The 16,591-nt window shown below is 37.2% G+C and overlaps 5 protein-coding genes across 7 annotated transcripts; 3 read left to right on the forward strand and 2 right to left on the reverse strand.

The window, feature by feature from the left end:
* Positions 1–1,205: 1,205 nt before the first annotated feature.
* Positions 1,206–3,234, reverse strand: LOC108038275 (alpha-ketoglutarate-dependent dioxygenase alkB homolog 7, mitochondrial). The gene is made up of 4 exons (XM_017115040.2): positions 3,100–3,234; positions 2,838–3,031; positions 2,614–2,781; positions 1,206–2,029 (listed from the first exon to the last, which is right to left on the reverse strand). The coding sequence occupies exons 1-4, from the start codon at positions 3,158–3,160 to the stop codon at positions 1,685–1,687; spliced, it is 768 nt and encodes a 255-aa protein (XP_016970529.1). The 5' UTR covers positions 3,161–3,234; the 3' UTR covers positions 1,206–1,684.
* A 3,135-nt stretch (positions 3,235–6,369) lies between these two features.
* Positions 6,370–7,830, forward strand: LOC108038283. Its single transcript, XM_017115049.2, has 3 exons — positions 6,370–6,677; positions 6,739–6,774; positions 6,899–7,830. Exons 1-3 carry the CDS (start codon positions 6,453–6,455, stop codon positions 7,475–7,477), a joined length of 840 nt encoding a protein of 279 aa, XP_016970538.1. The 5' UTR covers positions 6,370–6,452; the 3' UTR covers positions 7,478–7,830.
* A 99-nt stretch (positions 7,831–7,929) lies between these two features.
* Positions 7,930–9,974, reverse strand: LOC108038282. Of its 2 annotated transcripts, none has more exons than XM_044457760.1 (2): positions 9,889–9,974; positions 7,930–9,012 (listed from the first exon to the last, which is right to left on the reverse strand). In XM_044457760.1, the coding sequence occupies exons 1-2, from the start codon at positions 9,957–9,959 to the stop codon at positions 8,145–8,147; spliced, it is 939 nt and encodes a 312-aa protein (XP_044313695.1). In that variant the 5' UTR covers positions 9,960–9,974; the 3' UTR covers positions 7,930–8,144. The 2 variants fall into 2 exon arrangements, with proteins under 2 accessions (XP_044313695.1, XP_044313696.1); XM_044457761.1 differs by lacking the exon at positions 9,889–9,974 and adding an exon at positions 9,647–9,767.
* A 1,264-nt stretch (positions 9,975–11,238) lies between these two features.
* On the forward strand, positions 11,239–12,199 carry LOC108039754. Its single transcript, XM_044457863.1, has 2 exons — positions 11,239–11,622; positions 12,090–12,199. The coding sequence occupies exon 1, from the start codon at positions 11,344–11,346 to the stop codon at positions 11,542–11,544; it is 201 nt and encodes a 66-aa protein (XP_044313798.1). The 5' UTR covers positions 11,239–11,343; the 3' UTR covers positions 11,545–11,622; positions 12,090–12,199.
* An 84-nt stretch (positions 12,200–12,283) lies between these two features.
* LOC108037143 lies at positions 12,284–16,000 on the forward strand. Of its 2 annotated transcripts, none has more exons than XM_044457861.1 (2): positions 12,284–12,603; positions 14,885–16,000. In XM_044457861.1, exons 1-2 carry the CDS (start codon positions 12,301–12,303, stop codon positions 15,884–15,886), a joined length of 1,305 nt encoding a protein of 434 aa, XP_044313796.1. In that variant the 5' UTR covers positions 12,284–12,300; the 3' UTR covers positions 15,887–16,000. The 2 variants fall into 2 exon arrangements, with proteins under 2 accessions (XP_044313796.1, XP_044313797.1); XM_044457862.1 differs by lacking the exon at positions 12,284–12,603 and adding an exon at positions 14,356–14,617.
* Positions 16,001–16,591: the final 591 nt, after the last annotated feature.

Here is a 16,591-nt window from a genome sequence, read left to right on the forward strand (position 1 = left end):
CTTTTTTGATACCTTTATTTTGATCTACTATTTGTTAACAAAGTGTAAACATCAAACCGTTTTGAGCTCTTTATTTATTTTATGGTTCCAAATTTCACGAAAATATAAGTTAAAAAACTATGTATACTCATAGTTTTAAATAATTCAATAAATTGCGCATACGTGCTTTGTTTTTCTTTTATTTTTTTAATGCTATTTTTACACAACATAAAATGAAATGTCAAAAAAAAACCATGAAGTTTGCTTTAAGCTCGTTATTTATGTTCATGATACATACCAAATAAAATAAAAGTTAAAATAGTTAAAAGTAATACCACAAATTATGGTATGTTTTTGGAAAAACACTGGTAGTTTGGAGTCCTATTTGAACAGTCTTGTAATGCTCATGTTGGCTTAAACCTAATAACAGCCGTGTGGAAGGCGTTCTAACAGCATAAGAGAAACTAACAGCGAGCTTTTGGGCCACCCACTTTGGGCCAACATAACTCCCCCTCAGAATTTAAAACCACAGAAAATCGCGCCAAACTGCGAAGATGCTTTATGGCCGAATGATTTCCGTTTGTCAACCGCATTTATCATAAACAATGCGTAAACGTATACCACCAAACTGCCGTGTTCCTTGTAAATTTATGACATCATTTGCAAATCGTCATATTTTGTTATCGGGCGCTAAAAATAACGCCCTCAGAATTATATTTGCGCAGGGATTTGCTGGGATGCCTTCAATCTCCTGCGCAAATAAGCCAAGGCAAAAGACCTCTAATAAACAAACAAATGAGCTGAAAGGCGTCAAGTGGTGTGCAAACGGATCCCACTAACGCTGATTTGTTGTATTTCAAGCTCTTAACTTTTAATCAAAGATACACTTCTCTATGCCCCATTTTCAATCCTTGGTTAGTATTCAATTCGTATCGGGAAAATCCCAGTAAGTCGAATGGAAAGTTTCGCTGTTTGTATAAAACCCCATTTAACTGCTTGATGCAACTTTAACTACCAAACTAGTTGGCAAACAAATGCAACGTAAAAACTCTTCAAGGAGTATCAAATTCTTGTTGTCGTGATTTGGGGAAACTACCTGTTCGTCTGTAATAACAAGAAAACAATTACTGCCAAACTTTACAACTTTTTAAGGAGACTTTTGTGAGCTTATTAACAAATATAAGTACCATTACATTTCTTATATGTAAGTAGGAATTGAAAATAAATTTTAGTTTTAAAGCAAATTTATAAATATTTATTTTGTGTTTTTTTTAACGAATATTTCATTACTTCAAACTTAAGTAATTTAAAGCAGAGGGTATATAAACAGGTAAAATATTTGAACCAAAAATAGTGAGGTGATTATTGAACAACATGGTTCTTCATGTATCTTAATGCAAAGAATCTTTAAACTTTATATATCAGCCTCAAATGAACAATAATTAAGTAAAATTGGTCAGATATTTAATAAAAATAAATAAGTAATTAATTTAATTTAATGTTTAATAGCAACTAAAAATCTGTACATTCATTGGATTCATTTATCGTTGTTTAAAAGTACCTTCACCAAATTATATGAACTATATACTACATAAATAAACTTTTGGATAAATTAGAATTTTGGCAAAGAAAAAGTACTAAGTTGATTTACCTTCAGACTTTAGATGCACCGAAGTACATTCGCAAACAATAATATTAGACGCTTTTAGGGGTCATTGCGACAAATGATGGAAATGCGACGTGTCTTTGGTACCGGTGTGCCCTGAAACTCGGACTGCTCCTTGGCCAGGATCTCGTGCGTAAAATTGTAGCGCGCCGTGTGGCTCATTATGTACAGGGAGCGTCGTGGCAGCAGGAGATCTGCGTAGAAGTTGTTCTCCAGCGTCGCCTCCGGTTGATGGCGATAAGCTGCATCGGGTTCTGACCCCTTGGAATCCGGTTCCGCTGCAGTGCCCGACGATTTCTGCTGGTAACGCTGGGCATCCGTGCGCACAAGCCGCATGACACTGTCACTTAACAAGCTTATCCCGGAAATTGTGGTGCCACAGTACTAATAAGGGGATAAGATTATTTTGAATATTAGTTAGTTACACATATTATTTAAATGTTTGTTATGCTATGAAAAAAAGCCTTATAGTTCTTTGGCATCATTATTTCCTAAACAAACTATGCCAGATCTTCTAAACGTTTAATAAATAGCAAACCCCAAAAATGTTTTTACATAACTTAAATAAATTAACGATCTTAATTTGCGCTTTTGTTTCTTTGCCCCCTTGTCTTTATCGAACACATCAATTAAAAACCACCCAGCGGTTTTTAATGGCCAGAAGGTTTTTACGGATTGTTTGTAATTGCCAGAAGGTTTTTACGTAAGAAAATTTTGAGAAAACTGTAGCGCAATTAATCGCGTTGGGTAATGCTCATTTATATTAAGTATTTAGCTTCTAAATTAAACTGAACTCGGTATTAAATAGAAATTAGCCAAAACTTATGTGAGTAAAAAAGTATAAAAAAAATTTTGTTTTCTTAAATCAATCAATTACTGACCTACAATAAACTTTTTTCGAAACTAAACACTTAAGTTACTTGCTCGATTTCGCTCTTATTTGTAGAACCTATAAACATTGGACCTACTCGAGTGCTATCAACATGGGGCTTGATAACGCCCTCAGGTGCCAGATCCAGGATGTGAACGTAGGGCATAATTGCACCATCGAAGGCGACTTGACGCACGCGCTCCAGAATTTCTCGATTTTTGGGGAACCACTTCTTCCGCTCTGTCTCTCTAAATCCGTGAATGGCCTGTAATTTAGTAAATCTTATCTTGGGTACTATATACGTATATGATCTCAACCCACATCGTCCCAGTGATCGAATTCGTAGCGCAGGCGACTTATATAGGGTTCGATTTCCTCGTGAAGCTGCTGTTCCTCCGATTCACTGATGAAATCTGTGATGATGCGCATGTGCTGTCGAAATTCCTGCTGTTCTTTTTCGGGCCATTTTCCCAAATATGCGGTTAAATTTGCCTTATTGCTGCTGTTTTCAACCGCTAAAGTCGTTAATTTATGAAACGAATTCTTTTTAATAGAAATTTAAGTGTGTAATATTTCTACTTACCCTGGCGATGACAGGTTCTCAAAATTTGTCTTATAGGCGTACATCTATTCAGGATTATCATTTCTCAGGAATTTGTAATGTTTTGAAGTTACGTGCAATTGCAAAAAAAAACCGACAAACAGCTGTTTGATAATGGCGAGGCGTTGCCACCCCGTCGACTGTCATTACCTGTCACTGATATCTGCTATGAGTTATCGGCCGTTAATTTCAAGAATTACCTTGAGCAATTAATTATTCTGCCACTCAGCAATGCAATTACTTTTAAATGTCCTTTAATATTATCTTGTTTCTAGATATTTTCCCACTCCTTTGGCTAAGTAAATATTTTCTTTTTTGCATGCGCTGCGCCATAGGCACTTTCGAATTTTTTTCTTTCGCTTTTAACGGTGGCCTGCACACACACACCTTTGTGGAAATTGTGTTATAAAACCAACCCCCATTTTTTGTTTTTGTTTTAAACTTTTTCAACGCGTTTCCGTACAGTTTTGTTATTGTTTGAAAGCCTGTTGCAGACAGCGTTGAAATGGAGAGAATGTTTATACACCCCCAAAAAGAGACGGTGAGTTTGTGGGGCAATATTCAATTTCGACAGTTGGTGTCCATTCTACGATGCACCTGAACTGAATTCACATTAATCCGGGTATTCTACGAATATGCCGAACATATGCATAAGTTTCTTTCGTTCGAATAAAATTCGTTATTTTGTCTGGAAACTCTCAGATTCAAAAACAAAAAATATACCTTATGAATTGCACTCCAAAAATATGAAAATGCTATATTAGAACAGAAATTGTAATGCTTTGCGAAAATTAGAATCAACATTGATGGAACAAACATTGCAATTTTGCCACGTTCCCTCGAGAGCCAATTACATTTTCACCTTCCCCCTTTAAAACTGAAAAATCATCCCATACCCAAATCCACATAGCCATCAGAAGAGGGCTGGTGTAATTTATTGGAAATATTGGTATATGACTACACAACGTGCTACCAAAAATGGATAGAAGTTCTGGGGAATAAAGTCGAATGAAAAACAAAGGCAATTTGTAAGCGACCCAAAAGAGAAGGACGCCAGCGAAGTGCATAAAAATGGAGGGGCGAGCAACAATTGAGCGGAAAGTTGGTGGGGATTTTTAAACCATTTGCCGAACCGACCGCAAAGTGATTTAATCAATGCAAATGACGGGGCCGATGTGCCGCATGCGCCGACATAAAGCGTTAATGGAATTTCCACCGGGGGGCTCTGCAATAGAATCCCAATCCCATCCACTCCCATCCAGCCCAGCCAACAACCCATCATTTGGCCATGTTCGGACTGTTTTCCCGTGCGTTGGTGTGTAAATGATAAATGAGGGCCACTGTCGGTGGCTCCGCGTGCAACTGTTCCGGCCGGAACCACCGGCAACACCAGCCCAGTACACCACCAAGCCACCAGGGCCGAAAACCTCCAACACCACCGACACCACAACGGACCATTAGGTGCTGCCATTGTCCCTTTTTTGTTCGTCCTTTTTTTGCGCCTCAAAAAGTGCCTCCTTAACCATCGCATCGCCAGGACAACAACGACTATTGTTCTGTCCTGGCCCATCTATTGTTGCCACGCCCATCCTTTGAAGTCGCAAGATGAATATTGCCCGGCATCCAGGAGACATCAGTTATATAGACTCCCATTACAACTGAAGTACGTGGAGTGCTTCGTTCGCGACTTTTATTATTAGCTTTGCGATATTTAAGACGACCCTTGAAGTGGACAAAAAGCCATTGAAATAATTAATTTAGAGGGAAAGTACAAAGAAAAGAACACAATTATTTAAAAAGGAAAAGCCTACATATTGTATTACTCAATGAAATGTAATGTTCCAAAAGTTATATAAATTAATTTGATCATATTTAACAACAATGCTAAACAGATTACGACTTTGTGAATAGAGAAAAAATATTTAAAATAAAAATAAAATAGTTACCGTTATTTTAAAACGATTTAATTAAAATGTGAACTTTTTTTAATTTATACAAATATATAAGAAGCAAACAAAAAACCACGGGTTGATCCCGAATTTCTGTATTAATTTTATTTCGATTTTTATTACTTTTTAATTTTTATGTAAGTTTAATAATAAAAATATTCCCACCCGATTGCATATTTGACTATATCTAAGTTTTCCTTGAAACAAGCCCAAATGAAATACCCATTTGAACTAAAACCAACTCCAGGAAACGCAAAGGAATATCTTTAAAATATCCCTGTGCTGAAAGCCAACTTGAGATTTGGCCAAGGCAGAGCTTATGATGAGATTTTAGCTGCATCTGTTTTGCCCTTTACCCATTGCTTTCCAAGATTTGTTGCGTATTCTGGTTGCTTTGGCAATGCCAAAGCCTTTTGAGGATTATGGGGCTCCTTCGGCAGACCCTTTTGCGGTCAAAAGTTTTCTTGCCGGGCCAAAGAGCTTTAAAGTTGCCGGAGGATATTGCAAAACAGGAGGAAAACAAGAGTTGGCAGTTGAGGAGCCTCAAAAGCTGTGCAGAGCAGATCTCTGAGAAGAGAGGACCAACTTTGTCCACATAATTACATATATTGTTGCTTAAAATGTATGTGCACTTAAAGCGAAATCAATATCCATATTTTAATTTTTCCACACAACTGAAAATCAAAGAGGATTAATTTTAAATCACTCGATAATTTCCGTCTTCTATAGTTATTTTCTGCAATGCTTAATTGAAATGTACGCAGTTACGCATAAATTTGGCACGTTTGTGAATGATCAATAAGTGAATAATTAAATAGTAATTAATTTATTTACGCACATGGGTAAACAGAGCTCAGCCACAGCCGAATACTATCAATCATATTTACTGCCAAAACATAGCACTGAGCCTGAGTTGACAGCTGTGCCTGCTCGGGTCGTAAATTGGGGTTTCCCATTAATTACCGGTCATCAGAGGTTGCACATGTTGGTTCGATGCGCTAAATACGAGAAACTATTAAGTAATCTTGGTAGATATTAGGTGGGTGTTATGTTTAATTAATATTAAAAAGCAATTGCTGGTAATAGGTTTAATTGAAATGCAAACAAAACTTACATGTGAAGAATAAATTAAACATTGTTATCTTCAATATGTTGTATTGCATTAAGCAAAAAAATATTCCAGACATTAATTTAAATTCGATAAATAAGTAGGACTAACGATCGATAAGTGTATATCGAAATCACAGTATTGCCTCTACATATTTTTTAAGAACTGTCATTTTACCAACTTTAAATACTCTGGTCACTCAATTATAAATAAGCCGCAATTTCTAGCATCAAAACAAACAAATAATATTAAAACGCAAAATATATTATACCCATGTGATGGAGGCCATTAATTTCAACGATTTCACGCCTAAGGAGCGCTATGAGATCATCAAAGACTTTCTGGTAAAAATGCGCAAAGCCGGTTCCAAACCAAGCAAGGATTTGCATGTGCATAGATTCTTTGAACATTATTTGCGAAAATTCTACAAACTTCCCAAGCAATTGGTCAACGATATTGCATACTGCCAACGGGCCATGAAAACACATTTGGCGATCCATCAGGTATGTGGATATATATAACCATCAAAAGATATTTTGAAATAATTATGTTTGGTTCTTGCAGACAATCGTTGGGGTTTTCGGGCAACAGGCGGATGCAGTAAGTAATTAATTGTAATCCTTTGAAATGTATTGTTGACCATACATTTAAAATTAAGATTATAGAATAAGTTTCTTGTTTGATATTACTACAAATATTTACTAATTTATTACCCATCTTACAGGATCCGGTGATCAAGAACAACTACATAAGCGAACTAGAGGAGATCTTGTACGAATTAAATGCAGAATGTAACTACTTGGTGCTTCGTCTCCAGGACGACATAGATCGTTTTTGCTTGGCTTTTACTGAGCAGGACCTTAAGCCAAACGAACTAGTGGTGACGGAAATTGTAAGTCAAGCAATTGTGCCGCTCATAATTGCCCCGGAACTTTCTATCAAGCCTTATTTCGCTTTGGAGCGACCCACCGAAAGCGAGTTGCTTATGAAGTATTTTATAATAGACGGTGTAGAACCCGCCGTAAAAGTTCAGACAATTGTGGAACCCCCGAAACCACCGCCCTTTTCAAACGCCAACCTGGAGGTGAAGAAAAGTCGTCTCAACCTGCAGGCTGCTCTTAAACGAGCTCGTTGCAATCCCAAGCCCGCAGAGAATAACCAGGAAGATGACCATCCTAAACTCACAAAGGATTTCTTTATGCAATCCGTGGGTCTTTGCACGCATGCAGAGCATAAAAAACTTAAGTTGTCCAGGGTTTTGCTCCAGAAGCGTAAGCCTAAACCAACTAAGAAAACCAAATAATTTCCGTCAATTCTCAACATGGAAACATATGTTTTTGTTTGTTTCCAAGAGGTGTTTATAAGAATGTTTATGTTTAAATAGGCTTAAAGGACGTAAGCACAGAGTAACGTGAATAAACCTGTAGAACAATTAGACTAACTCATATGCCATCTCACAACCTCAAAGGGAATAATATGTTTAGGATTGTCCTTAATAATATTCTAGTGCTAAAAAAAGAGTGGAGTCATTTAGTTTGACCATTAAAGTTTTAAAATGAAGCAATAACCAGATATGTTCAGATAATAAAGTGCTTTCGAATCAGAAATTTTTGAATAAGTACCTTACGAGGCGTAACATATTTACATTTTTCATTTTGTTATGTGTTTAACAGTAATCTTTGTTTTTTTAAGTTTCATCGCCTGCTAAAAATTTAAGTAAATACTATGTATATTCTAGAATATAAAAAACTAGACTTACATTGAAACGAAAAGAACTGCATTTTATTGAGATAGTTTTAAAATGTTTATACAAAAGACAGATAACATCTATTGAATATTCTAATACATCATACAAAGTATTCCAATTTGGAATTTCTACAGTTGGTTCGTTCAATGTAATGAAGAATGGCACGGCCATTCTCAGGCGTTTTAAGTCCGTTTTCATTCTAAATAGAATTTCTTGGGATATTTCAAACCTTTTCGGTTCCTGATTTCGGAACCGGAAAATTAGCTGCACACTTCATCGGCATTTTTGGTTTGCGATTCTCCTCCTTGCTGTTAAGGTTAAAGGCCAGAACCTGCTCGGCCAGCTTGTCGTAGTCATCACCATCGCTGTCATCCTGGCGCTTTGCAGGAGCCGATTTCCTTAGGAAAGTGCTCCAAACCTTAAACTTGTCCATGTCAAATTCCTTGCCGTGCAACTTGTACATTTTGATGGTCTTCTTGACGATGGAGGACCGCATCTTGAAATCCGAAACAGTCTTGATAAGGGCAACCAAAGCGATGTGGCAGCGACTGTGCTCCAGATAGTATCCATCCGTTTGGCAGCTGCTGATGACGGCCACTATGACTTTGTCAAGTGGTTCGCCAACAGCCTCGGCCAGCTTGGTCATCTCAAACTTGGAGAACACGGCTCCAGCCAGAGGAGTGAGCACCACCTCGCCGCGCTCCACCTGATGGGGAACCAATTGGCAATACTTCTCCACCGCAAGCAGACTGGCCTGCTTGAAGGACAACAGCAGGAGACCCCGCATCACGAACGGCTGGTTTTGCGGCGGGTCGCGGACCCAGTGCGTCTGGATCTTAACCTCGCTACGGATGGTAGCTCCGTTTTCATTTTCCACATCCAACCGCAACGTCCAGGACACGTCCTTCTTCTGGGATTTGGCTGCAGCGGCCTCCTTGCTGTAGGTGAAGATCACCTCCTGGGCGAAGCGACGACTAACAGTGGCCTTCTCATAATCGGGCTCCTCCTTGAAATCTGGACAGAGCTCGACGAACGTCTGCTTCAACTTCTTGAAGTCGAATACGAATTTTAGCCGGGGCTCAGACATATTTCTGCAAGAAAGTCAGTACTGTTAAGGGGTACATGTTCTTAAACTAAGTCGAATTTTCTTAATCCACAAAATGTTATAACTGGACTTCAACTTGTAGATTTGGTTCGATATTGGATAGGGAAGTTTAGATATGTATTGACTGTATTTTTGAAGAATTTAAACGAGATTTATCTATGCAGCCCTCATAATGCATAAAATTGTTGATCAATTTAGAAAGTATTATAAATTAAAGTTTATTTGATCCTCTCTCGAGATATTTTTTTTCATTTCTGAATTTTGTTTTCTATTACAGCACGTTCAGATATTTTATTAACATAGACACGTTCAGATACATAATTCAAGTTTCAAGTTTTTCGTATTAAATCCCCTTTTTTGCTGAATATACCATTTTTTGTCTGGATTTATATATTTACACAACACGAGAGGCACAGTAACACATATGTACATATTTGTAGAATAAACCGTAGCGAGTTTTTGATTATATATTATTCTTTAACTTTTAAGGAAAAGTTTGTTATTTTTAATTCAATATTTTTTATGTTAGCCACAGTCGTTTACTGATCGGTAAATATATTTTATGCACAAAAAATCAGTAAATATGTAAGTATATACATATATCAGCGGTCGGCACTCACATATAATAAATGTTTACTTGCGGTTTCCTCTTTCAGGCGTATCAAACTTAATTTGTATTGCGTGCGAGAGACTTATCAACTTAGACTCTGCCTACATATATGTACATAGCTCTCCATTTACAGAAATTCATTAAAGAATTATAAAGAGGCGCACATGATTTCTTCGAACATTTACAACATTTACAACAAATCCTTCTGTGGACGCAACTGAATGCATTTATTAGTTTATCTTATTACCTTACAGATATATTATAGAATAACAAAAACCGCAACTTAGCGCTGTTACAATGTTCGCGATCCGCTGATGTGTCATAGACTGATCGAGCGTCGAACAAAGCCGTATACAATCTCACAGCCCCAGTGGGGGCACATCCACATCCACATCCGAATACGATTGCACTTGGATGTATCCGATACTTTACAGGCACACACATTTTTGCACTGGTGCTTCAAGCAGGGCTGGACAAATAAAATAAATAAATAAAATTTGAACGAAGCAAATGGCATAAAGATTTTTAAACAAAGAAAAATAAACTGCCATCGCTAAATAAGGGGAATCACCGATAATTATTATTATCAGCTGAAGTTGCAGTGATGCCAACTTTTCATTAAAAGAAAACCGGTTTTTGACAGTATGGATGGAGGAAGAAAACTAAAAAACTTTAACAAAAAAAAAATTATGAATAATAAAGGCTACAAAAAAATTATTTATAGTTTAGGGCACACCGAAATTTCATCCACCCTAACAGTTTCATTTTGAGATTTATTCTCATATGCCCAACCCGTTCCTATAATGCGAAGGAATTAATAGTATATCATTATGTATATCATTATGGTCAATATTCCCAAAACTGGCATCAATATATATGTGTAAAGGAGTATACGAAATATAAATTAGTATATATGAGGAAACAAATTAGTTTTAAAAAACTTACAGTCTTTCAACAAAACATGAATATATATCCATACCAATACCCTGTATGTAAACTAAAAAAAGAAAGGAATTCAATTTATATTTATAGTATTACATTTGTTTGTAAAATCGATAAACCCAAAAAAAAATATAAATTAAAGGTAAGATATAAAAATTAAAAAATTATGTCAATAGATAATTTGGTTACTTTATGGATAGATCAGACTTAAACTAATTTAATTTGAAATTGTGACCATAGCATTTAGTTGTTCAACGACCGTTCACGGATATGAAATAAGCTGAGGATTTTGCCACTGGTGTATGGATGTGGGCGGTAAGGGCGTGGCGGTATTTGCATATGTATATCTGGATTGCGGCGGGTGGTCGTCTTTTTTTTTATTATTGACTTGCCAGTCTCAGACTTGCGAGTAATTTGCATACGAAATGTATCTGCACATCCCCGCATCGCCTTTCCTATTCCGTGGTATTGATATATCGCAACCAAAAGTGCACAGCATGGGTGGAAAACAGGAAGAGCAACAAAGGGTATGGCACAATGGACTGTGACCAACTGACAAGTGACACTTTTTCAAATTGAATTTCCCCCAACCAAACTCCGGTGAAGGGGAAACCCGAGAAGGTACAGAGAAGCAGCTCCTGCAGGGCTTGTCAGTCGAGATGTCATAAATTCACAAGAGTACTACAGAGATCGAGCATTCCAAATTGAGCACTCGTGTTTTATTTTTTAAAATTTCCAATACCCAGCTGTGGCAGAGGAAGTAAAATGGACGGGTGCCACAACGACATCTTAGCCCCCCTCATCCTGGCCGTCATGGTGGCCAATGGACATCCGCTCACCCTGGACGAGATCGTCGACGGTGTGACGGAGGTGATCAACTCTCAAACTGAGCTGGCCAATGTTTCGGAAAATATTGGCGACGTAAAGCATGGCCGCAAGATGTTGAGTCCTAGAAGGAAATGTTAAGCAGAACTCACCATCTGCGTTATTGACTAAATTCGTAGAGCAATTTAATCGAAATAAACTTCACATTTAAAATCAAAGGTATATATGTTACGGATTTCCGTCAGATTTATAATGTTTATTTTGTTTTATTTTTTTCGGTATAATTTTTTTTTATAATACTTTTATTATTGCTTGACTAAGGTTAACAATTCGCTATAATTGGACATGATATTAATTTGGTTCTTGGCCTATAGTTCTTTGAAAATAGCAAACTGTTTATAGCAATATTTTATATGGACTATTAGCTTAATTAAATGTAAGGGCACGTAACTAAAAAATCAAAACAATGCATTTCAATAAAACTTATAAATTAATTTCATATTAATATTTTAAATAACAAATTTTCCCTATTTTAATTTAACTTTTTTAAGCAAATCTTATTTATGTTATATTCAAATTATAATCGAGGAATTGAATTAGTTAATTACCTAAATATTTTATTCTTTACATCCAACCTCATATTTCAACTTCAAATCTTTTTCTCCTAATTTGTTTTTACTTTAAAGCTTCTCATGTTACTTCTTAAAGCAAAGTCTATGTTTGAAGCTTAGAAGGAGGTGCGGTTTATATTTTTGGAGGAGGTAAACGAAGCAGAAACACGTGTGGAAAATGTAAGGCCTGAGCGAGTTGAAAGTTTTTCAGCGTCGCGAAAAATTGTTTATGTTTCGCCGTAAAAGGAGCAGGAGTAAAAATTTGAATATGTGAAGATGGCGGTAGATGGCTGGCAAACTACGGAATCGCACCCATGTGGCCATCTCGGTGCGCCAATGTGGGTGCGGATGCGGTTCGGTTGAGTCGGCTAAGAAGAGGAAGGCCCTTTTCCTGGTGTGGGTTTGGGGAATTGTCAGCACCTGTAACCAGCCGGGATGGGAACTTTCGGTAAAGAATCCTACACGTACGCCCGTTCGCCTAATAATCACGTGCCGTGGAAGCTCATTAAATTCGAAGGTGAAAAGCAGTCTCGTCCTGTCTGTCGCCAAGTTATTGCACACATGGCCACATAAATATATCGCCAGGCAGGTAAGTAAAAGCTGCGACGCTCGATTACATTGTTACTTTTCTTAACACACATTTTGGCCACGAATACGAAATCTTCAGGATTCAACTTTATTACTTGTATTTTACGTTTTTGTACTACACTGTGGTTTATCGAACTCAAAGAAAATTTTGGAAAGCCGAAATTTAAATACCCTTGCAACTATTACAAAAATGATTTATGATTATGAATATTCTATAAATATTATTATTTTAATTTTTACATTTGTGTTTAAGAATGATAAAATTTCGGATTGTTTCTTCAATAAAATTAAGACTGTAATTCTGCAATTGTAAAAAACCATTTAATCTCGGAGTAGAGATATATGAATAAAAACAACAGGGGATCATTTTTTCATTTTTTTTCTGTTGCTCCAATGGGACTTATATGATAGAGTCCGCCCGTTTCAACTTCTAAATTATCAGCAAATGAAAGAAGATACAGTAAATACTGAGAGTCTTCATAGAAACGGACAGACATACATAGCTTGAGAAACTCTCCTGTTGGTGCTGGTTAAGAATAAATTATATACAAAGAAAAATAAAACAAGAAAGGAAAGCTAGCTTCGGGCGGAGCCGAAGTTGATATACCCTTGCAGAATACTCTGTAAATTATATTCTCCAAAATTATTCATATGATGCATTCTTAATACTCATAAAAAATCCCAACTTTCTAACTTTAAAAACACAAAAGTTATGGCATTTCCGATCAATCAGTTATATGGCAGCTATAGAATATAGTCGGCCGATCCTTATGAAATTTGGTAGGTCGGATTGATTGGCCAAATATAAAACCCTTAGGAAATCCCAGCTTCCTAACTTTACAAACACCAAAGTTATGGCATTTCCGATCAATCAGTTATATGGCAGCTATAGAATATAGTCGGCCGATCCTTATGAAATTTGGTAGGTCGGATTGATTGGCCAAATATAAAACCCATAGGAAATCCCAGCTTCCTAACTTTACAAACACAAAAGTTATGGCATTTCCGATCAATCAGTTATATGGCAGCTATAGGATATAGTCGGCCGATCCTTATGAAATTTGGAAGGTCGGATTGATTGGCCAAATATAAGACCCATAGTAAATCCCAGCTTCCTAACTTTACAAACACCAAAGTAATGGCATTTCCGATTAATCAGTTATATGGCAGCTATAGGATATAGTCGGCCGATCCCGGCCGTTCCGACTTATATACTGCGTGCAAAGGAAAGAAGGGTGTGTGCAAAGTTTCAATTCGATAGCTTTAAAACTGAGAGACTAGTTTGCGTAGAAACAGACAGACGGACAGACGGACAGACAGACGGACAGACGGACAGACGGACATGGCTATATCAACTCAGGAGGTGATCCTGATCAAGAATATATATACTTTATATGGTCGGAGATGTCTCCTTCACTGCGTTGCGCACTTTTGACCAAAATTATAATATCCTCTGCAAGGGTATAAAAATTAAGAAAAGTAAATGTAAATACATTATGAAATGAAATTATTATGTACATATATACATATGTAAATTTCAACCAATTTTTATTCGAAAAGGTTTCTGTGTCACCCCCAATTAAAAAAAATAATTAATTTTAAAACACAAGTTCTTCAACTTTTCTTTTTTCATAAGGATTTATCGATTAATAAAAATACTTTCCGATAGTGTTCGCAATTAGTTTCCACCCAAATTTAAAGTTCCGTCGAGTACAACCGAACAGTTGCAATCAGTTTTTCCCCGAGAGCAAAACGTTTTGGAGGAGCTAATAAAAACTTGGAGCTGCGCAGTATTTCTTTGCTTGCTTGTTTAATGTACGGTTCCAGAAGTGTTTACTGAAATCGGAAACCGGGTCTCTTTATAAACAGAGTTTTAATATATGTGCGTCTGTGTGTAGGCTCATATTTACAATTAAGGATTTGTGCGAGATCAGCAGTACACAGCGAGAAATCTATTTCTTAGAAAATTCGATATTCTTCATTTTAAATTACATTTATATGTAGAGACTATTTCGGTAAGATAATTTATTCGCAGAGCAATATGTTTGAAAATTGTTATTTTATGTTATCTCTGTGATTTGTGGCCGATCTGCCAAATTATTTATTTTGCATTGAAACAATATAATTTATAATCTTTGATGAACAATCAATACTTAATTTTTTAATTTATAAATTAATACACACATGCTATGAAATATTTTATCTGTGAAAGCATATCTGCCAGACTTCTGCCCTTACATTTTCTGTATACAATAAATATAAAGTAGATTCTATTTATTTAGATAATCATGGCCAGCGGATCCCGAGGAAGTGCAAATGCATTTAATTTTAATTTACTATGCGAGACCTTTAACGAGATTTGCCCCGACTTTCGAGGTGGCCCGGGATCGGATGAGATGGAGAGCCTCGACTTTGCCAACCGGGTGTTATTCGAGCTGGGTCCCAAGATGCGGGAGCTGAAGCAGAGCGGCAGGGATCAGATGTGGCGTCTGGTCTTCAACGGCGGTGGAAGTGTCTATATCTATACGTATACTTTCCAAAAACCGATCAGCGGACAGCCTCGACTTGGTGGGGGAAAGTTGTATTTGACTCTGAAGCAGGCGGGTTTGCTGGCAGTGAGCAAGATTTGTGCCCTGTTGCCAGTTTACCATGATCCGCGCCACAAGATTCTGCTGACTCCGCTCGCCAGAGCCGTGTTCGATGCTCCGAATATTCAGAAGATTGCCTCTGCGCTGACTACTCTACGTCAGAGCAGAATAGATTGTTCCGAGGTGGTGCGGGCTGTGATCAGTAGCTGCCAGAGCGATGGCTTCCACTTGGAGCACAGCCAGAGCCACGTCGCCCTGGTGGCCGTGGGCGCCACTACCCGCGAGTTTGCCGAACGCAAAAAGCTACGAAGGAAGACCATGAAGCAGTACAACAGCCAAGGCAAGATCTTCGACTTCAATCAATACAAGATTTACGCCAGGTTCTCAAAGATGTCTGGTCAGATCGCAGAGGAGCCACCACTTCCTGATCCAGATCCCCCAGCGGATAAACCATCCCCTCGTATACGCAATGTTAGTGGGGTACTGCGCTCCATTGCCAAGGCCACCGATGATCCATTAAGTGGCGAAACCATCGAGATGAAGTTCAAAGCTCCATCGAAACCGGAAAAGAGAGCAGAGGTTGAGGATATGTCAATCTCAATGGATGTCCGTTTGGAAGGCACTAGCATGGAACGCATGAGATCTAAATTACTGGCACCAGGTCAATCATCTGGTTGGTCGCCTGATGTCTTGTAAAATAACCATATAAACATTAGGAACAAACTCGAAAAAAGACTTGCTCTTTAAAAATTGGTAGTTTTTTATAATTAATTGAATAGTTAAGTCATTACTACGAACTATTTAATAAAACGACAAAAAAAAATGTTTTTATACCCTTCGATCCTCTAAAAAACTGTATATAATATAATAATATATTTTTCAATTTATCGTTGATCAAATTTTTGACCCATTTTCATGTTAGTTTTTACTAGTTTTCCGATGTCTTGAAATACAGTGACTCAAAATTGGCCTTCGGGAGTCCATAACTTTACCAAACTTAAGCCGATTCCAAAGTGGCATACCTCTAAAGACTCGTGATTTGATTCTCTAAAAATCTGCATTCAAAATTTTCAATTTATCGTTGATCAAATTTTTGACCCATTTTCATGTTAGTTATTTCTAGTTTTCCGATGTCTTAAAAAGCAGTGACTTAAAATTGGTCTTCGGGAGTCCATAACTTTACCAAACTTAAGCCGATTCCAAAGTGGAATACCTCTAAAGACTCGTTATTTGATTCTCTAAAAATCTGCATTCAAAATTTTTAATTTATCGTTGATCAAATTTTTGACCCATTTTCATGTTAGTTTTTACTAGTTTTCCGATGTCTTGAAATACAGTGACTCAAAATTGGCCTTCGGGAGTCCATAACTTTACCAAACTTAAGCCGATTCCAAAGTGGCA

This window comes from Drosophila rhopaloa, unplaced genomic scaffold (genome assembly GCF_018152115.1).
Source record: "Drosophila rhopaloa isolate 14029-0021.01 unplaced genomic scaffold, ASM1815211v1 contig_163, whole genome shotgun sequence".
Classification (NCBI taxonomy): Eukaryota; Metazoa; Arthropoda; class Insecta; order Diptera; family Drosophilidae; genus Drosophila; species Drosophila rhopaloa.